Source organism: Dendrobium catenatum, unplaced genomic scaffold, assembly GCF_001605985.2.
Source record: "Dendrobium catenatum unplaced genomic scaffold, ASM160598v2 fragScaff_scaffold_525, whole genome shotgun sequence".
In the NCBI taxonomy this organism is placed as follows: domain Eukaryota; kingdom Viridiplantae; phylum Streptophyta; class Magnoliopsida; order Asparagales; family Orchidaceae; genus Dendrobium; species Dendrobium catenatum.
The window spans coordinates 253894-271043 of record NW_021318987.1 but is presented as its reverse complement, the minus strand read 5'-3'; the positions used below and the strand labels follow the sequence as shown (position 1 = coordinate 271043).

The window sequence follows — 17150 nt, the reverse complement described above, 5'->3', positions numbered from 1 at the left end:
AAACTAAGCACCATAAGCATAGAAATCCTTCCCCATGCTCACGGAAATCAACCCAAACCAGGAACCGAAGCAGCCACCGCGGGAAACAAGGTGGCCGCACGGAACCAAGGGGCCACGGCCTCGGGAAAGAGCCCAGGCACAGGAAAACCAGCGGCAGGCCGGAATCCAAGGGGGCAAATGCAATGAAACCATGGAGGAAACCAAGGAGTCATGCATGGGAATACTAAACACCTTTCTTGGGATTCCAAAAGCCCTTTTTGAAAACCCAAGAGACAACTTTAAGACATTAAAACTTAAAACATTAAAACATAAAAATACATTTAATAAAAAGATAACTATGAACTAAAATCATAGCTAATAATGAGCTAACCCTTAGTTCAATAAGTGAACTAAATATCAGCTCATAAATGAGCTAAAATTTCAGCTCAATTTTGATTGAGCTAGTAGACTCAAGGGAAGCCAAAAATCTAATTATTTTTGACATGAGTTGACCCCCCTTTGCCTACATCAGCATGGAAAGGCACACCCACCCATCAAGATATTACTACAACGCTAGGTGAAAAAGTATGTGTTTTCAATACAATCAAGCACAAATTTTGTGTATCTTAAAATATAATTCACATATTTCTGACAACTTTAATATGTTGAGATTTTATCAACAACTTGAGCAATCAACACACAATAGTTATCAGTATTTTGCATTGGAATGACAACCATTACAATTCAAATGGTTAATTTCTAAAATCAGGAGAAGAAAAATCATCAGTGCTAATCAAATCTGATTGGTGTTCAAATGACATTTCAGGTTAAAATTTACAAGAAACGGAAAAGTAAAATGCTTAGGTTCCTAATAAATAGGAAAGTTTGGTTTCTAGAGATAACTAGTAATATTCAAATCATTTGAACCATATGGTGGTCTACCTTCATTTTTAGAAGAGCCTATCCAACTAGGTGCTGTTGAGTATAACACTGATCCTTCACGGTCAAGTTGAAGCACCCACCTGCAGAAAAGAACCGGCCAAATAATCAAATTCAAACTGATTGGCATATTTACTACAGAGCAAGCATGAGTAAAAGTACCACGTCACTACAGCATGAACTTTCCCATCATCAGTTGGATTTATCCATATCTCAGTTTCTCCATGACTATCGGGCCGTTTCCAAAAGTCAAATTCAAAAATTTTGAAAGGTTCTGACAGCTGAATAGTTCTAAATTAGAAAATAATCATCTTCTCTTTTTTTTTCTGTAATGTTGGAGATCAAGCATACTCATACCAGACGCATCTCATTGCATAATGAATTAAAATGTATAGCATACTGCTGCGATTTTACATGAACTAAACCAGCAGGAGAAAGACAGATTCCATCTGATGCGCTAACATCATTGCCATGCAAGTCATTTAGCTTCCACAAGAATGTACTTTCAACTAGCTGAGACATCACAAACATAGAAGCTACCTGAGTAGAAGTTCTTTGAAAAACCAGTGACAATTAAATTAATGCAACTTCTAACTTAGGATATGCAAAATGTTATAAAATGAGGTTTCCAGGGGGAAATGCAACAACATTGCTGACTTTACCAAAAAACCTCAGAAGAAGTCACCTCGGGATGCTCCTAATCTTACTTTTCTTCAGTAGTTCCACCAAGATGTACTCTCACATACTTATAGGAAATGCAACAACATTGCTGACTTTTGTACCCATTTTGCTATGGATCGTAATTTTTTGTGAAAAAAAGATACATTCAACTCTTCACCTTCTACATTTTTTTCTCTTCTAAAGGAGAAAGGGATCGAATTTTGCACACTTAGTTGTCCTTTTTGTAATTTTTTATTATAGCAATGCAAATACCCTTTCAGAAATAACTCCCCACTAATTATTATTAAGTATCATGCCACATTTATTTTGAAATTCTATGGATATGTGGTATCGGCGCTTATTTTTCCTTTATTCAAGTATTCCAAAATAATATTAATCCAACTCGTCAGATGATTGCTACCCACCTTCATGACTTTGTTAGGAAAAAAGTTCCGAAATTGATGGCTGAAATTAAAACTTCTGCAATATAGAACCGGAGATAGAGAAGAATCTTGTGGCCAAAATATCTAAATAGCCTTTAGATTGATGAAATATGTAAGAAGACAAACAAGATATAATGGATCTACTGTTAGAGATGAAGATCCGTCTCTCTCAAATCTCTAAACGCTACTAGAGCCCAAACAAGAACCAAGAACTAGAAAATTTCAACAAAAACCAAGATGAAAACCTAACCCTAGCCACCAAAACTTAACTTTTTTTTTTTTTTAAGAAGCACAAGGGTTATTATTATTAACCAAAGCAAACAATTACAAAGTACTAGAAACTATAGATTCCTCCTTTAAAAATTTGGAGAACAAGGAAGGAATCTTACTAGAGGTTAAATCCTCCCAACAAAAATTATCGCAAATGGCATAACTACCACAAAGATTAGCTAACTTATTACATTCTCTATTTACCCAATTAAAAAAAATAAACTTATGATCTTTTAACAGTAACAGATCAACTTTCCACTTACCTTCCAAGCCTTGCAAAAATTTGATAACATTGTAGTTATCTCCTTCTATAATAATTCCTTGATATTCTTGCAACCAATCCTTCTTGATTTTCCTTATGAATTGGACCGAAAAAAGCTCAAGAGAAGCAATGTCCCAATGCATACAAGAATGATCATAAGCCAAAACCAATCTACCTTTACTATCACGGACATCACCACCAATTCCAGCTTGGTCATTTTTTAATAATGAAGCATCAATATAAATTTTTACCCAATTGGGAGGAGGAGGGTACCAAGTATTTGACAGTCTAGACGATCGATTCATACCCCAGTGTCCCATTTTTCCATCAGCCATAAAAGCAATGGAGGCCATACTTACAGCATTAGAAGCTAAGAGCACCAAACTATCTTTTGCTTCCCCATGAATGAATTTGTTTCTAGAATTCCAAGTTAAATATACTGCATTGCAATAAACATTCACCATGAATCCTTGTTTGCTTTGGTATTCTTCCATCCACCTCCAAAAAGGTTGAAATGAATAAAAGTATGTGAATTGAAATCCACATTTATTTAAGCTTTGAATAACATCCTTGAGTTTTTTACAGGATACCGTTATGTGATCAACATCTTCGATATGTTCACAACCCCCTTGGACAGCAGAAATTCTCTTGAATTCTTCTCTGATACAAGAATTCATAAGTAGGTAAAGCATTGTTGAACAGCCTCCACCAAAAGACTTCAACCCTTAAGCACAATTTTGCTTTTTTAAAACAATTCCAAAACATACAATTATGTTCCTGCATCTCTGAATTTCTATAAATCAGTGTGGATATTGAATAACCCAAATGCTGATGGATTAGCTCAAGTTTGTCATTATCACGATCCATGTGAATTTCAATCTTCATAATTATTTTACAAAGCTCCTTCCCAAAACAATGTTTAAGTTTCATATCATTCCATTTACCATTTGCAATTAAGCAATCCACCGTATCCTCCTCTACATTTTGAACTGAAACAAATGTAGGCCATGAGCTAAGTTTTCTATCCATAATCCAAATGTCATCCATGATATTGATAGAACAACCATTTGTAACTTCCCACTTTACAACAGATTTTAAAGCCTTTTTACCACTGGTGTGGGCTCCGAAAATTCGGCCTCGGCCTCTGCTCGCTTTTCTTATTCGGCGAGGGAGTTTTAACGAACTAAGTTCCGAGGTAAATTTTGGAAGGCAGATGGGTTTGTAGATAAGACACTACCCAGAGATTTCGCCCTCATTTTGTGAGAACTTTATGATCTGAGTTCTGGTTTCCTATAGTTTTACCACTGGATAAAATTTTTCCAGTAGAAGAAGTTACAGCTGCATTCTCAGAGTCATCCTGCCATTTTCCATATTTCTGGTTTAACATTTGAAACAGCAAAGACTCATTATCCTGAATAAATCTCCAAGCTAACTTAGCTCTTAAAGCATTCACACTATCCACACAAGATCGAATACCTCTTCCTCCTTGATCCATTGGTTTGCACAATTTGTTCTAGCTGACATAATGCAAACCCAACTCCCCGTCTTGTTTGTTCCAAATAAATTGACGGCAAAGTCTTTCAACTTCTTTTAGAATACTTTTAGGAACTAATGAATAAGTGCAATAGAAATTTGAGATAGAGAGCAACGTTGTTTTGATCAACAACATTTTACCTGCCAAAGAAAGAAGTTTGCTACCCCACACTGCCGTAAGCTTCATAGCTTTCTCCACAATGAAATAAAAATCTGATGCTTTTAATCTTCTTAATGCCAATTCCACTTTGAAGCCCATGACTCTTTCAACAGCTTTCTTCCTCCTTTTAACATGTTTACCAAATAACATTACAGATTTTTCAGCATTAACTTTCTGCCTTGTCCAGCAACAAAAATTTGAAATTGATTCTTTGATTTCTCTAACTTCTTTAAGACTAGCATGAGAGAAGATAATGATGTCATCTGCATATAAAAGGTGTGATATCTTTGGCAAATTCCTTCCAATCTGGATACCTGTAGCTGTCTTATTAAGATTGAACCGGTTAGTGAATAGCTAAGCACATAAAATGAATAGATAGGGTGATAGTGGACACCCTTGTCTAAATCCACTCTCCGCATGAATCCAGCTAGACATACTACCATTAATAAGCAAAGAGAATTTAGGAAATTCAACACATTCCATGATCCATCTAGAGAAGATCTCCGGAAAACCAAAGTATTTTAAAACACCTTTAAGAGTATTCCAACTCATGCTATCATAAGCTTGTTCCAATTCAACTTTAAAAGAAACCAAACCTTTTTAAGTTTTTGAAGTTTTGAATTTCTGAAAAATCTCCTGAGCCAATAGAATATGATCCGCCATAGCTCTTCCGTTGATAAAAGCAGCTTGCTCCACCGTCACCACTTTTTGAATCATGATCTTCATTCTATTCAATAAAATTCTAGGTACCACCTTATAAATAGACCTACATAAACTGATAGGTCTATATTGGCTTGGTAAGGAAGGAACCACTACTTTTGGAATGAGAACCAAAAGAGTCTCTTTCCATTCAATATTCATTTCTCCCTCTTTAAAGAACTGATTAATTGCATTCCAACAATCATACTTGATTGTTTTCCAATAATGCTTCATGAAGGAATAGGTGATTCCATCATTTACAGGTGCAATGCTGTCATTTGTATGAAATACCACATTTTCCAGTTCTTCCATAGCAAGATTTCTGAATAAATTTCTTCTATCTTCCTCTTCAATCATACTATTGGGACAAGGCCATCCACCAAAACTTACTTAAGCATACAATAATTAGGTAAATCCCAAAACAATCCCTTCTATTTGAATTTTCCGTAAATCCCCCCTTAATTCCCCCTAATTAAGCTTGTGGACCCCACTATCAAGGGGCGGGAGAGATGGGGGCGGAATTTCCCCTATTCCGCCACCTGTAAATCTGGACCGGTCATGGTTAGACCGGCTGGACAAGTCCAGGAACCGGTCTATTAATATTCCCCTCCCAAAGAGCCACCTTATCCTTAAGGTGGTAGGAGGGGAAACTAATGCTTCACCCAACCATATGGCTCTCATGTGGCATCATAGGGAGGTAAGTTATTCCACTAAATTTGCATTTCCTTGGCCTCTCCCTCTCCTTGACGTACACCTTTAAGCTCCAGTGAATCCAAAACAAACTCCATATTCTGTGTCAACGTTCCTGATAATTCTGAACTAGCTGCATGATCCCCCATAGTTCTCCTCAACTGAGATACATGGAACACTGGTACGTAAGCAATCGGGGGTACCTTAAACGATAAGTCACTACTCCAATTCTCTCCAATACCTCATAAGGGCTAAAGTATCTCGAGGATAACTTCTCATTCCTTTTGTTGGCTATTATCCTCTATCTGTAGGGTCTCAACTTTAATAATAGTTTATTCCCTAATATAAATTGGATGTCTATCATATGTTCATCCACCTGTTTCTTCATAATTTGATGAGCCCTCGGCAAGTGTCTTTTTTAACTCCTCCAACACCCTATCACTTTCCTCCAAGTACTGCTCTACTAAATATACTAGTGTGCTACTTTTCCCAAAATGTACAAAGTAGGGAGGGTTCTTATACAGCACCTTGAAAGGAGTCATTTAGAAGGTTGACTGACACAAAGTGTTGTACCAGTATTCAGCCCAAGCCAGCCACTTAGCTCATACCCTAGGTGTTTCTGAAGAAAAACACTACAAGTATGTCTTCAAGCTCCTATTCACCACTTCTATATGCTCGTCTGTCTGGGGGTGGTAAGCGGAGCTCCTCTTCAACACTGTCCCATGTAGCCTGAGCAATTCCCTCCAAAAATGACTGAGGAATACATTATCTCTGTCGGATACTATAGATTATGATATCCCATGTAGCCTGACCACCTCCCTGATGAATGCGGTCGCTACTGTCACTGTCGTGTAAGGATGTCGTATGGGGATAAAGTGAGCGTATATGCTCAATCTGTCAACTACCACCAGAATCATTGTAAACCCTTTAGAGCAAAGTAACCCCTCAATAAAGTCTATGGTGACCTCCTCCCACACTCTATCCGGTAGAGCTAGGGGTTGAAGTAATCCCCCAAGAGCCATGGCCATATACTTGTCACTGGCACACCTCACATCGAGCCACCATATCTTTCACATCCTTGTGCATTTCCTTCCAATAAAGCTCTGTTGTCGGCCTCCTATATGTCTTCCGCACACCCAAGTGACCCCCAACCACGCTCCTGTGGAACTCTTTCAGCAGCTGTGGGATATGAACTGAGGTCTGAGGCATCACAAATCTCCTTTTGTACAACAGCCTCTCCCCCTTAGAGAGTAGCCCAAGTGACTTTTCTCTTCCTTCAGAAGATCTAATCTAATTTTTCTCAACTCCTCATACTACATACTCTCCTCTTTGATAGTTCCACAATCCAACAATAGTAGTATAGACATAGCCAATTCCTGAAGCTCCCCCATACAATTAGACAAGGCATCTGCCGCCTTGTTCTCCGATCATGGCCTATAATGAATCTCAAAATCACAGCCTAATATCTTTGACAACCATCTCTTATGTTCCTCCATCATCATCCTCTTTTCAAAAATGAACTTTAAGCTCCTCAGATCCGTCCTAACTCCTAACAATGAAATGTCAACCCAATAAGCATGGACGCCAATTTTGAATGGCTGACAGAATGGCCATCAATTCCCTCTCATAGACTGACTTCAATCTTGGTCTGATTGTCAACACCTGGGTAAGTAGACTATGGGTTTGTGATTCTGCACAACCAGGACCCCCAACCCATATCCTGATGCATCAATCTCCACCAGAAAAACCTAATTGAAATTGGTTAAGGCAAAAATCGATATTGTGGTCATAGTTTTCTTCAATCTCTCAAAGACCTATGTAGCTTCCTCTCCCCACAAGAAGCTATCATTCTTTACTTGCTATGTTAACGACCAAGCTATGTTGTATCCTCTCATAAATCTCCTATAGTACCCAGTCAAACCTAGGAAGCCCCTCAGCTCTCAAAAATTTTGAGGTAGAGGCCATTTTTACATTGCCTCAATCTTGGCCTGATATGTAGCCACCCCTTCCTAAGAGACCACATGCCCCAAGTACTCCACACTAACCTGTGCAAAGCAATAATTCTTTAGATTGGCCCGAAGCTGATGCTCTTGTAATACTTCCAAGGCCACCCTCACATGCTCCAATTGCGCCCCTATTGACCTACTATACACTAGTTTGTCATCAAAGAAAATCAGTACGAACATTCGAAGATATGGTTTGAGCACCCTGTTCATGAGCAACTGAAAAGTGGCAGAAGCGTTTGTGAGTTTGAACGACATCACTAAAAACTCATAATGTCCATCATATGTCCTGAAAGCAGTTTTCATGACATCCTCCTCACATACTGAGTACTATATAACCAACCCTTCTACCCAATCATGCATACATGCACGCATTTTAATTTATGTAATGAATGTTAAGTCAAATGTTTATGCCCATCGTGGGCAAGGTAGTGGGGTTCCCATTGCGTTCGAAAGATTCTACACTTTTTCCTTTGGTGGTTAAAAAATTTAATTAGGTAATTAATTAAGATAAAATTTAATGTTCTTAGCGAAACTTCTCGCTAGTGTCATTTAAACTTAAAGTTAAAATTATTCATCTTGAGTCATAAATTTTAGAGTCTGATTCATTATTTGATCTCTTAGGATAGAGATTAACTTCTCATATATTATATATAAGGCAATTGATTGTGTATTAGGATTATTAGTTGGTAACTCCCTCCAAGCAAATATAAGTCCAGATTGTAAACACAACTTCAGTCTTTGCACATTTATATTCAATTCTTTTAAAATTTGAAATCTAAAATTTAAATTCAGAGGACAACTAGAGAATTTATAATCTAAAGCTTATAACTTAAATTTTGTTAGCCCAAATATTTCTTTAGATCCATATCTTTGAAAATCTTCAGTCATCACTTTAATTAAGAGTATTCTCTTAGGAGATATAATTAACTATAAGGGCTTGACCCTTTAGAGTCTACAATGCATAATAAAATAAACATTACCTTAGTTTCTTTCTAAGAAAAGGGAAAGATTTGTGGAATGCAGACCTAAACTTTAAACATTAGATTAATTTAAAATTGAAACGATAGGCGAATATTTCTTTTTTACTTCGAGACTAATTGAATATTCACTATGAAGTATTCAATCATGAATGAAAAGTTTCTTCTCAAATTGATAGTGAAATATTAGTCTATCCTTAGGGACGGTATAATGTCAATTTATGCAAATTTGACTAAAGAAACTAAAAATAAAAATTTAAAGCAAATCTTATGTGATATTATATTTTGGATGTTAAATTAAATTTGTCCATAATCTCTCCACCTTGTAGATCCACCAATGTGCATCATTTCCCTCAAAGATGAGCATCTTCAGCTTCCTCACCCTCGGATCATCTACATTAAACCAGAATCCTCCATAGCCTCCCATTCCACGAAAGGGGTGGTGTTCCCCAAGTGTCATGATCCTCCCTTTTAAGCTCGTACCCAAACACTTCGTCAAAATCACCTCTCGTTCTGTACCAATCCTCACCCCTACGCTCAAAATCAGCCCCTCGTATTGCAAAAGCAGCACCCATCCTTTCATAGCTACTACTCATCTCCTCCCTAGAAATAGGCTCTACGGGAGGCATCCCATCATCCCCCTACAAAATCTCCACTACAAAGTTTTCCCCTCTCCTTAGTGGAATAGGATTTTCACCATTTCCTTGGCCACCGACAGATCCATTTGCCTCCAAGGTCGTCGTCTTCAGTTAAGCCTCAAGTAAATTCTTCAACATTTCCTCCACGACAGCAAACTTCTCATTCATAATTTCATAGATGGCTGAAAAACCGATTTTCAAATTCAAAAATATTCTCCACAAATTTTGAATTTAATTGTTCGATCTCTCATTCCAATACTTCCATCTCTCTCTCGGCCATAGGCACCCCGAATCAATGCTCTGATACCAATTTGTTAGGAAACAAATCTAGAAATTGATAGCTGAAATTGAAATTTCAACAATATAGAACTGGAGATAGAGAAGAATCTTGTGACCAAAACATCTAAATACCCTTTATATTGATGAAATACGAAAGAAGACAAACAAGATAATCATCTATTGGAGAGGAAGAACCAGCTCTCCCAAATCTCTGGACATATTTAGAGCCCAAACAAGAATGAAGAACAAGAAAATTTCAGAAAAAACCAAGATGAAAACCTAACCCTAGCCACCAAAACATACTTAAGCATACAACAATTAGGTAAATCACAAACCAACCCCTTCTATTTGAATTTTCCCTCCTAAATCTCTCCTTAATTCCCATAATTAAGCTTGTAAACCCCATTATCAAGGGGCGGCAGAGATGGGGGCAGAACTTCCCCAGTTCTACCTCCTATAAATCTGGACTGGTCTATCAGACTTCTTCTTTAATAGTCGGCCTGATTATTTTTAAAACTAATTGCCCATCTGGATTGCCTTGTTTAGAAAGCAATCCAACAAGCTAGTTTTTTCCTCGTGTATCTGAGTTATTTTGAAGTAGGCGAGTTTATTAATTTATGCCTTCACCTTAAAGAGGTACTTAACAATATTTCATCTTGTACTTCACTTGTTATTTAATTGGTTTACCATCAATTGGGAATTTGAATATAATACTAGCTAAGTCGCCCCTATTCCTGCAATGAGTCATAAGTCTGCAAGTAAGGCCTTGTAGTTTGTTTGATTATGTCATTATGAATTTAATGTTGACGACCTAGTGATTATTATTCCAGTTGGGGCTCTTAAAAACATACCCACCCTTAGACCTTGCTAACCAAAGGCTACACCCACATATAAGGTCCAAGGCTGTTGCTACATCTCTGAGGCTTCCTGTTTATGTTCGGTACATTTAACAATCTACCAAAGTGATATGGCTTGGCGAGAACATCTTTGAGCAAGTGGTCAGGGACAACAAGGATCGAGCGTGCTTGAAAGTAAGGTCTATGTCGATGAGCTGAGACTAAAAGGGCCCATGTGCATTCTACATAGTGAGATATCTTGGTTCTGCTCTTCTTATAGTCTTGATAAGATAATTGGCTGATCATTGTCTCCTTCCTTTCTTCTTGATGAGTAAAAAGCTATTTGCATCCTCTCCCAATCCTAAGTATAGTAATAAGTCGTCATCTGATCTTGTACTTTGAAGTAGAAGCGATAATGAGAGAATGAGATTATGTTATTGAAATGAAACCCTGCATTCACTACAAAACAAACTTCTTAGCATTCCTCAGCAATTCAAAAAAGGTCATTCATCTTTCATTTAGCCCAAAAATGAATCAGTTCAGCCCTGAGACTCGCCCAATGACACACTGCACTTCATTGGTAGTCGTAAGCAATGGCATCTTCACTATTGCTTTCACCTTATCAAGGTTAACCTTGATGTCTTTAGGGGTGAAAAAGAAGCCTAGGAACTTGCTTTAGCCTGCACCAAAGCTATACTTTAGTGGATTGAATCGCATATTATACTTTTTTAACAAGGTGAATGTCTCCTTCAAATCCTATGTGTGTTTCCCGGACGACTTTCTTTCACCAATAGGTAATCCACTCATCATTCCACCCTTTCTGCTATTTGAAGATGCAATCCATATTTCTTTGATAAGCAGCCCCTGTGTTCTTCAATTCAAATGGCATCACCTTACTGTTGCAAATCTGGGCCCAAGGTCTGTTTTTTTTATGATAACAAAATTATTATTTCTTTAGTACTGTTTTTCTTGTATATTTGTTTTGTTTCCCTCACTGACTAACATTTCAGGTCCACAAGTTCACTTGCAATGAAAATCAGATCAAGATAGGATAAGACTACGATTGAGTCCGTCTGTATTTTCACTTTAATGTTCTTTTTACCTTTTCTTGAGTCAAATCTTGAGTATGGTGGACCCCAAGCTAAGTAACTTTGCACGCACACACTTAAGGGGAGAAATTTGGTGAGTTAGAGAATTTTTCAGTTTTTGACTATATTGTACAGGACGATAATAGATCATTTTGGATGATTTGTTTAAAAATAGAAACTAAAATTAGGGCATCCGGTTAATTACATGTGATTAAACTAATCATATTAGATGATCTATATCGTCTAGGACGATCAGCTTAAAAGATAAAAACAGCCACCAATCACAAATTAGGTAATGTTTTAATTTTCAAATTTTGTTCTAATCGTACAGGACGATGTGCATCGTCCTGGACGATTTTTTACAATCATACCTAAATTGATCTGGTGATTAGGAAAGTAATTATGGTTAGATTGTTCAATCAAATCTTACAGGATGATCCATCTGGAACGTACTGGACAATTTAGTCGGAAAACCATATAACTTTACTCTAATCGTTCAAGAGGATCGTCCTGGATGTCCCGAGACATTTTCGGGACGATTTGGAGATTGCTACCCATCGTCCAATGTCGTATTGGATGATCAATATGGTATTTTGAATTAATCATCCCGAACGATCGAAAGATCGTACAGGATGATTTGTACAAATACTTGTACTAATCGTATAGAGCAAAGGTAATCGTCCTGGCTGATATGGCTATTTTGTATTAATCGTACAAGAGGATCTGTCGCAGAATTGAAAATTGGGGCTTTTTGGTGCTCTTTTATTTAAGCTTATGTATTTGTCCTTTGACAAATCTTTGTTGAAGTTCTAACCTAAGCGAGCTTAGAGAAGGAGAAGGTGAGTTTAGGAGAGAGAGGGAGAATCTTGTGAGGGGGAGCTTGTGAGGGGAGTCACAAAGGTTGCTCCAAGCAAGGATTCATTCATCTTCTTCAAGCTTCGTCCTTAGTTTCTTGGTGGCTCTAGGGAGACGATCACCAGCATCAAACCAGGTTCTCTGCCTACTCCAGGAGGGAGTAAAAGGATTTTAGGTTCTCTGCCTTTACCAGGAGGGTGAAAAAGGATTCAATGTACTTTGCCTCACCGGGATGGTTGAAAGATTTTGTAAGGGCTTTCCGCCTTACTGTGAGAGCAAAAAGAGAGTCACTGAAGGTTTAGCGCAATTCTTGGAGAAAGTGTCTCCAAGGAGTAGAACATGGTCAAGTTGACCGAACCACTATAAAACTTGTGTTCTTTCTTATTATTTTTTTGCATCTTAATTTCCGCACTTTAATTTTCTATGGTTGATTGTATGGTTAAAATTTCTGATTTATTTTGTTAATCGCATCAAGGGTTGATCTTGTTTGTTTTAAAACATTCAAAAAGGTTTCAAAAAAAATTTCTTTTTGTTTAAGAATTTTTAAAACTACCAATTCAACCCCCCTCTTGGTTAACCTCATGCTAGTTCATAAGGGCTTAACAACCCTAACAAACTTTCACTTACAATAGTATAGGCCTTCTCTCGTGATGAAGAATGTATTCTCGCAATCGCCATGATGCATTTTTATTTGATGATGGCTAGAAAAACAATCTAAGAAGCTTATAATAGAGAATGTAACAACTAAGTCGACCAACAAGTTGATTTTGAGGAGTGGGTAACGATCCTTAGGGCATGGTGAGATGCAATTCGTGAAGTTAGCACACATCCTCTATTTGTTAATCCTATTATGCATCATCGCTACATTAGAAATCCAATCAGGGTATTGTAATTTTCTAATGGAGTCGGCATCAAGAAATTTCACTTTTTGCTCAATTGGCTAGACTAGCAAGGTTGCAGCCTTTCTAATCTTCTATTTAAAGAGCCTAGCATCCCTTCTAACATTGAGTTTATGGTAGGCGACTTCTTCATCGCTGTTGGACATCCCAACTGTTGTCCACGCAAAGACATTGACGTCATCTCTTAAGGGCTCAAATGATTCGTCTCAATGCATTGAGCTAAAAGAGATGCTTATTCTCAGTGTTCTTTTAGACTTGAATTCTATAGTTGAATCTCCTCCACTACCTCTATAGTCTCCCATCTCGGCCTCATTCAACATCAAGTTGCAGGACTTCTTTTAGGGAGGTTGCCACTTTCCCCAATGCTTTAAGGTAACATGTGTGGGATTGTGTGAGGTCACCACTCATGATGATCTCTCTACTACCAATAGGGAATTTTACTACCTTGTGGTAAGTCAAAACTACTACCATTACCACTAAAGTATTCAAGAGAGGCCTCCCAAAGATTGTGTTGTGCATGGTTGGGGAAGAAAACTGGCGCATACATTCTCCTCCCATAAACTCAAAACAGACCCTTCTATTTAAACTCATCTAGCTCTCCTCCCATAATGGCAGGCACCACTTCGGCTATATAAATGAAGCAACCATGAATGGTCTCATTCCCTCTAATCTCCAATGGAGGACTCATTCCCACTGATCTCCATTGGAGCCTTCCCTAAGCACCGACCAAGGTCAGAAGAACTCCTTTACCTTCCTAACCTTGATGAAATCTTCAACTAGTTCGCATAGGTGATGGCACTTCATCATGTCATGGCCATGATCTTTGTAAATAGTCCAGTACCATGATGAAACCTAGCGCATACCTTCTCCTTGGTAGGGATGAGTGGCTCGAAGGAGCTCCTCCACCCTCGAAGAAAGTGATCCTGTGATCCTGAGCAATCTGGCCTGCAACGATACTCTTTTAAGGCTTCCAGGTGCTTAAAAAATGGGTTAAAATTATTCCCTTGAAATCCACAAAAGAAGTGATCACCCCTAGAGGCAAGCGAGTGAATCACCTAAGCATTAACTTCTTGATAACATTAAAAATCATCACTAACATCCAGCAATGATGTCATGGATACAAAAGTCACTACATAGTCTACTGGGTCAGGCATGCTCCTATAGGACTCCAAATAAGGCATCTTAAACTTTGAAGGCAATCTCGCCTTTACTATCTCTCTGAAAAAAGCATTTGCCAGTTCAAGTTTGGCCCTTCTCACACACTGACGTGGCAGATTATATTCTTCATCACTTATTATAGTGCAAGTGGGAACTGGATTAGGTGTCGAAATCAGCACTTTGCTTTTTGGCCTCCCACGGCAAATAGCCAAGTTAAAAGATCCCTCAATGGTGCTCTCCCTTGGTGCACACCTTTATAACCCTACTAAGGCATTTTTAATCATCTTCATAGATCTTTCCTCCATATCCATAAGACCACGATGAGTGGTATAGTTCAGGTCTTTCATGTTGACGAATGGATCAAGGTTGGCCTGCTCATAAGGTTGTGCCTTTCTTATAGTCATTAATCAATTCATGCTCACCAAACCTTTCAAAATGTTGGATCCCATTGTGTCCATGGGTGATATGTGATAATATTAGCAGGCAAGTTAAGAGGGATACGACCCGAGAACCTATGGTGAGAATGAGAAGAAAAGAAAAAGATTTGGACGAACATATATCACTAGCATAATAATCACTTTATAAAGTGCCAAGAGATTCAAAATATACATCTACACCCATTATTTATAGAGATTTAAGGGCTATAGGAAATGCTACATTAAAAAAAAAAAGTGTAGAAGTAAATGACCCCTAGTAATGTCTACCCTAGATATGTGTCATGTTTTAATAGGCCACGTGAATGACTACATTTTTGTGTTTCAACTTCTCAACCTTGGGGTGAATCCGCTCTTGTTGAGTACTTGCATGAGATAGTGGATGAAAGCAAGTTCATTGGTGGGGCCAAGTTGAGAGGACTATTGTTGACCAGTCCTTTGGAGGCATTGGCAACTTTTTGGGTGGAATCCCTAGATTACTTCAATATAGGGGACAAGTGCTTAAATTGCAAGGGTAGTGGACTCTATGATTAGCAAAGTGCGATGAGGTGGTCTTGAATTTCTTCCTTATAGCTAGGATGATGGACTTCATTGATGACTCTCTACCCGATGTGATGACGAGTAGCTTTAATTATGTTTTTCGCACTGGAGGGTTAGTCTTAATCAAGTGGTGCATGTGAACCCTTGACATTGCCTTGGGAGGCAATTCCTTTCCGGACACTTTATCAAATTGGGGTTAGTAACTCCTAGGTGAGTCTTCATTCTCTAGGTCCACAATATGCGAGTTCACCTATTGTGAACTGTCAGCTATCTATTAAATCGAGTAGACATATGCGAGTGTACTTGGGTAGTAAATTTGTTAAATTGGCATATAATATTACTTGGGTGTAAAAAAGCACTTATACATCTAAAATTACCATATGAGATCTGATGATCAAATCATAAGAAAAGCAACAAAACCTGGCCATAAGTGGTGGCATGATATGGAATAGTTTTTGCATTGGAAGTCAATAGCATATCATGCGCATGTTGCAATGTTGGTATCAATCCTTCACCCAGTAACTCTGAGTCCAGAATCTCACTAACCTGCTTACTCGGAAAGAAAGAAATGAATAAAAAAATATATACATAAAATTAAAACATTCTGCAAGCATATTTCAACATTAGTAAAACAATAAATGATTGTGGACATTTCTTTATGGCATCAATGGTACTCATCAACATCATTGTTATTATTATCCTAAATATTTAGCATCTACATTATTAGTCCTTAATTCTAATATGTTCTTGTTGACTGTTCTATGAAGTATTAAATTTATTTTAAATGAATTTTTTTAAGCAATTTATTTCCATTTCACAGAGATTTGTCCCTTTTTGTACTTCCTAATGCTTTGAAACTAATCTAATCTACACATCTATTGGTGCATTTTCAACCCTTCATTTTACATGCCAAAATAACAAAAGGCATTTTTCATTACCTTATCTGTTTAAAAGAAAGAGAGAGAGAGAGAGAGAGAAATACTTCATATTTTAAATTTCACAAACTATAGAAAGGGTACACATTTTATAGCTTAAGTTTTGAGTCAAGAATAGAAAGAAAGCTACAAAATAAAATCAGCCCATAACTAGCCAAATAAAGAAAGAAAAAATGAAGAAGCAAATTAATATAATCATTTACAGTAAAGTGGGTATGAATGTTTACCCGATTCCTTATAAGCTAGTGGACAACAGATGGGAAAAAATAGCTAGAAAATACATGGGCTGGCAAATGAAATCTGGAGGAATAAAGTTTGGCAGAAATGCAGGAAGTAGCTGAATGCTTGAATGCAAGAGGACCGCAGGCATGTGGAGATGCTAGGACAAGCCTGTGAATCCAGCTAGAGAGCTAGCTAGCCGGAACTTGCTGAGAACATGACTGCAACGAATAGTTGGCGTGTTGGCAACAAGAGGTCAGTGGAATAGGTTGGTGGAAGTCAAGCGTTAGTTGGGAAGGCAACAAGGTAGCTTCCTTGATTGTTGGGATCTATAAATTGAGCGGATTGAATGTAGAGGCTATATTTAAAGAGTTGATTTTAGGATTTTCATGCTCCCCCTCAAGTTTAAAATATATTGATCATTCTGATAGGAAACACTTGCGTTCGCAAGTAACCTAACCAAAATCGGCGAACATTCAACAGCAAAACTGCTGTCCACAGCAGGAAAACAGCATAAATCTGCTGTTTACAGCAGAAAAACACCAACACCACAAGGAAATCTGAGAGAAAACTCAAAGAAAAGCTTGTATTTCACTAGAAGATGAATAAAATAGCAAGATACAATTGATCCTCAATTCGAGAGGAGGATCG

At 37.7% G+C, this 17150-nt stretch overlaps 1 protein-coding gene across 2 annotated transcripts in view; it reads right to left on the bottom strand.

Moving 5' to 3' along the window:
* The window catches only part of LOC110093492 (protein arginine N-methyltransferase 7), a 120027-nt gene that overhangs the window by 95004 nt on the left and 7873 nt on the right, over positions 1 to 17150 (bottom strand). For both annotated transcript variants that reach the window (XM_020818398.2, XM_020818399.2), the window contains exons 3-6: positions 15766 to 15891; positions 1276 to 1431; positions 1081 to 1199; positions 922 to 1001 (exon numbers count right to left, since the gene is read on the bottom strand). In XM_020818398.2, the coding sequence (XP_020674057.1) occupies positions 922 to 1001; positions 1081 to 1199; positions 1276 to 1431; positions 15766 to 15891 (481 nt within the window). The remainder of the gene's footprint in view (positions 1 to 921; positions 1002 to 1080; positions 1200 to 1275; positions 1432 to 15765; positions 15892 to 17150) is intronic.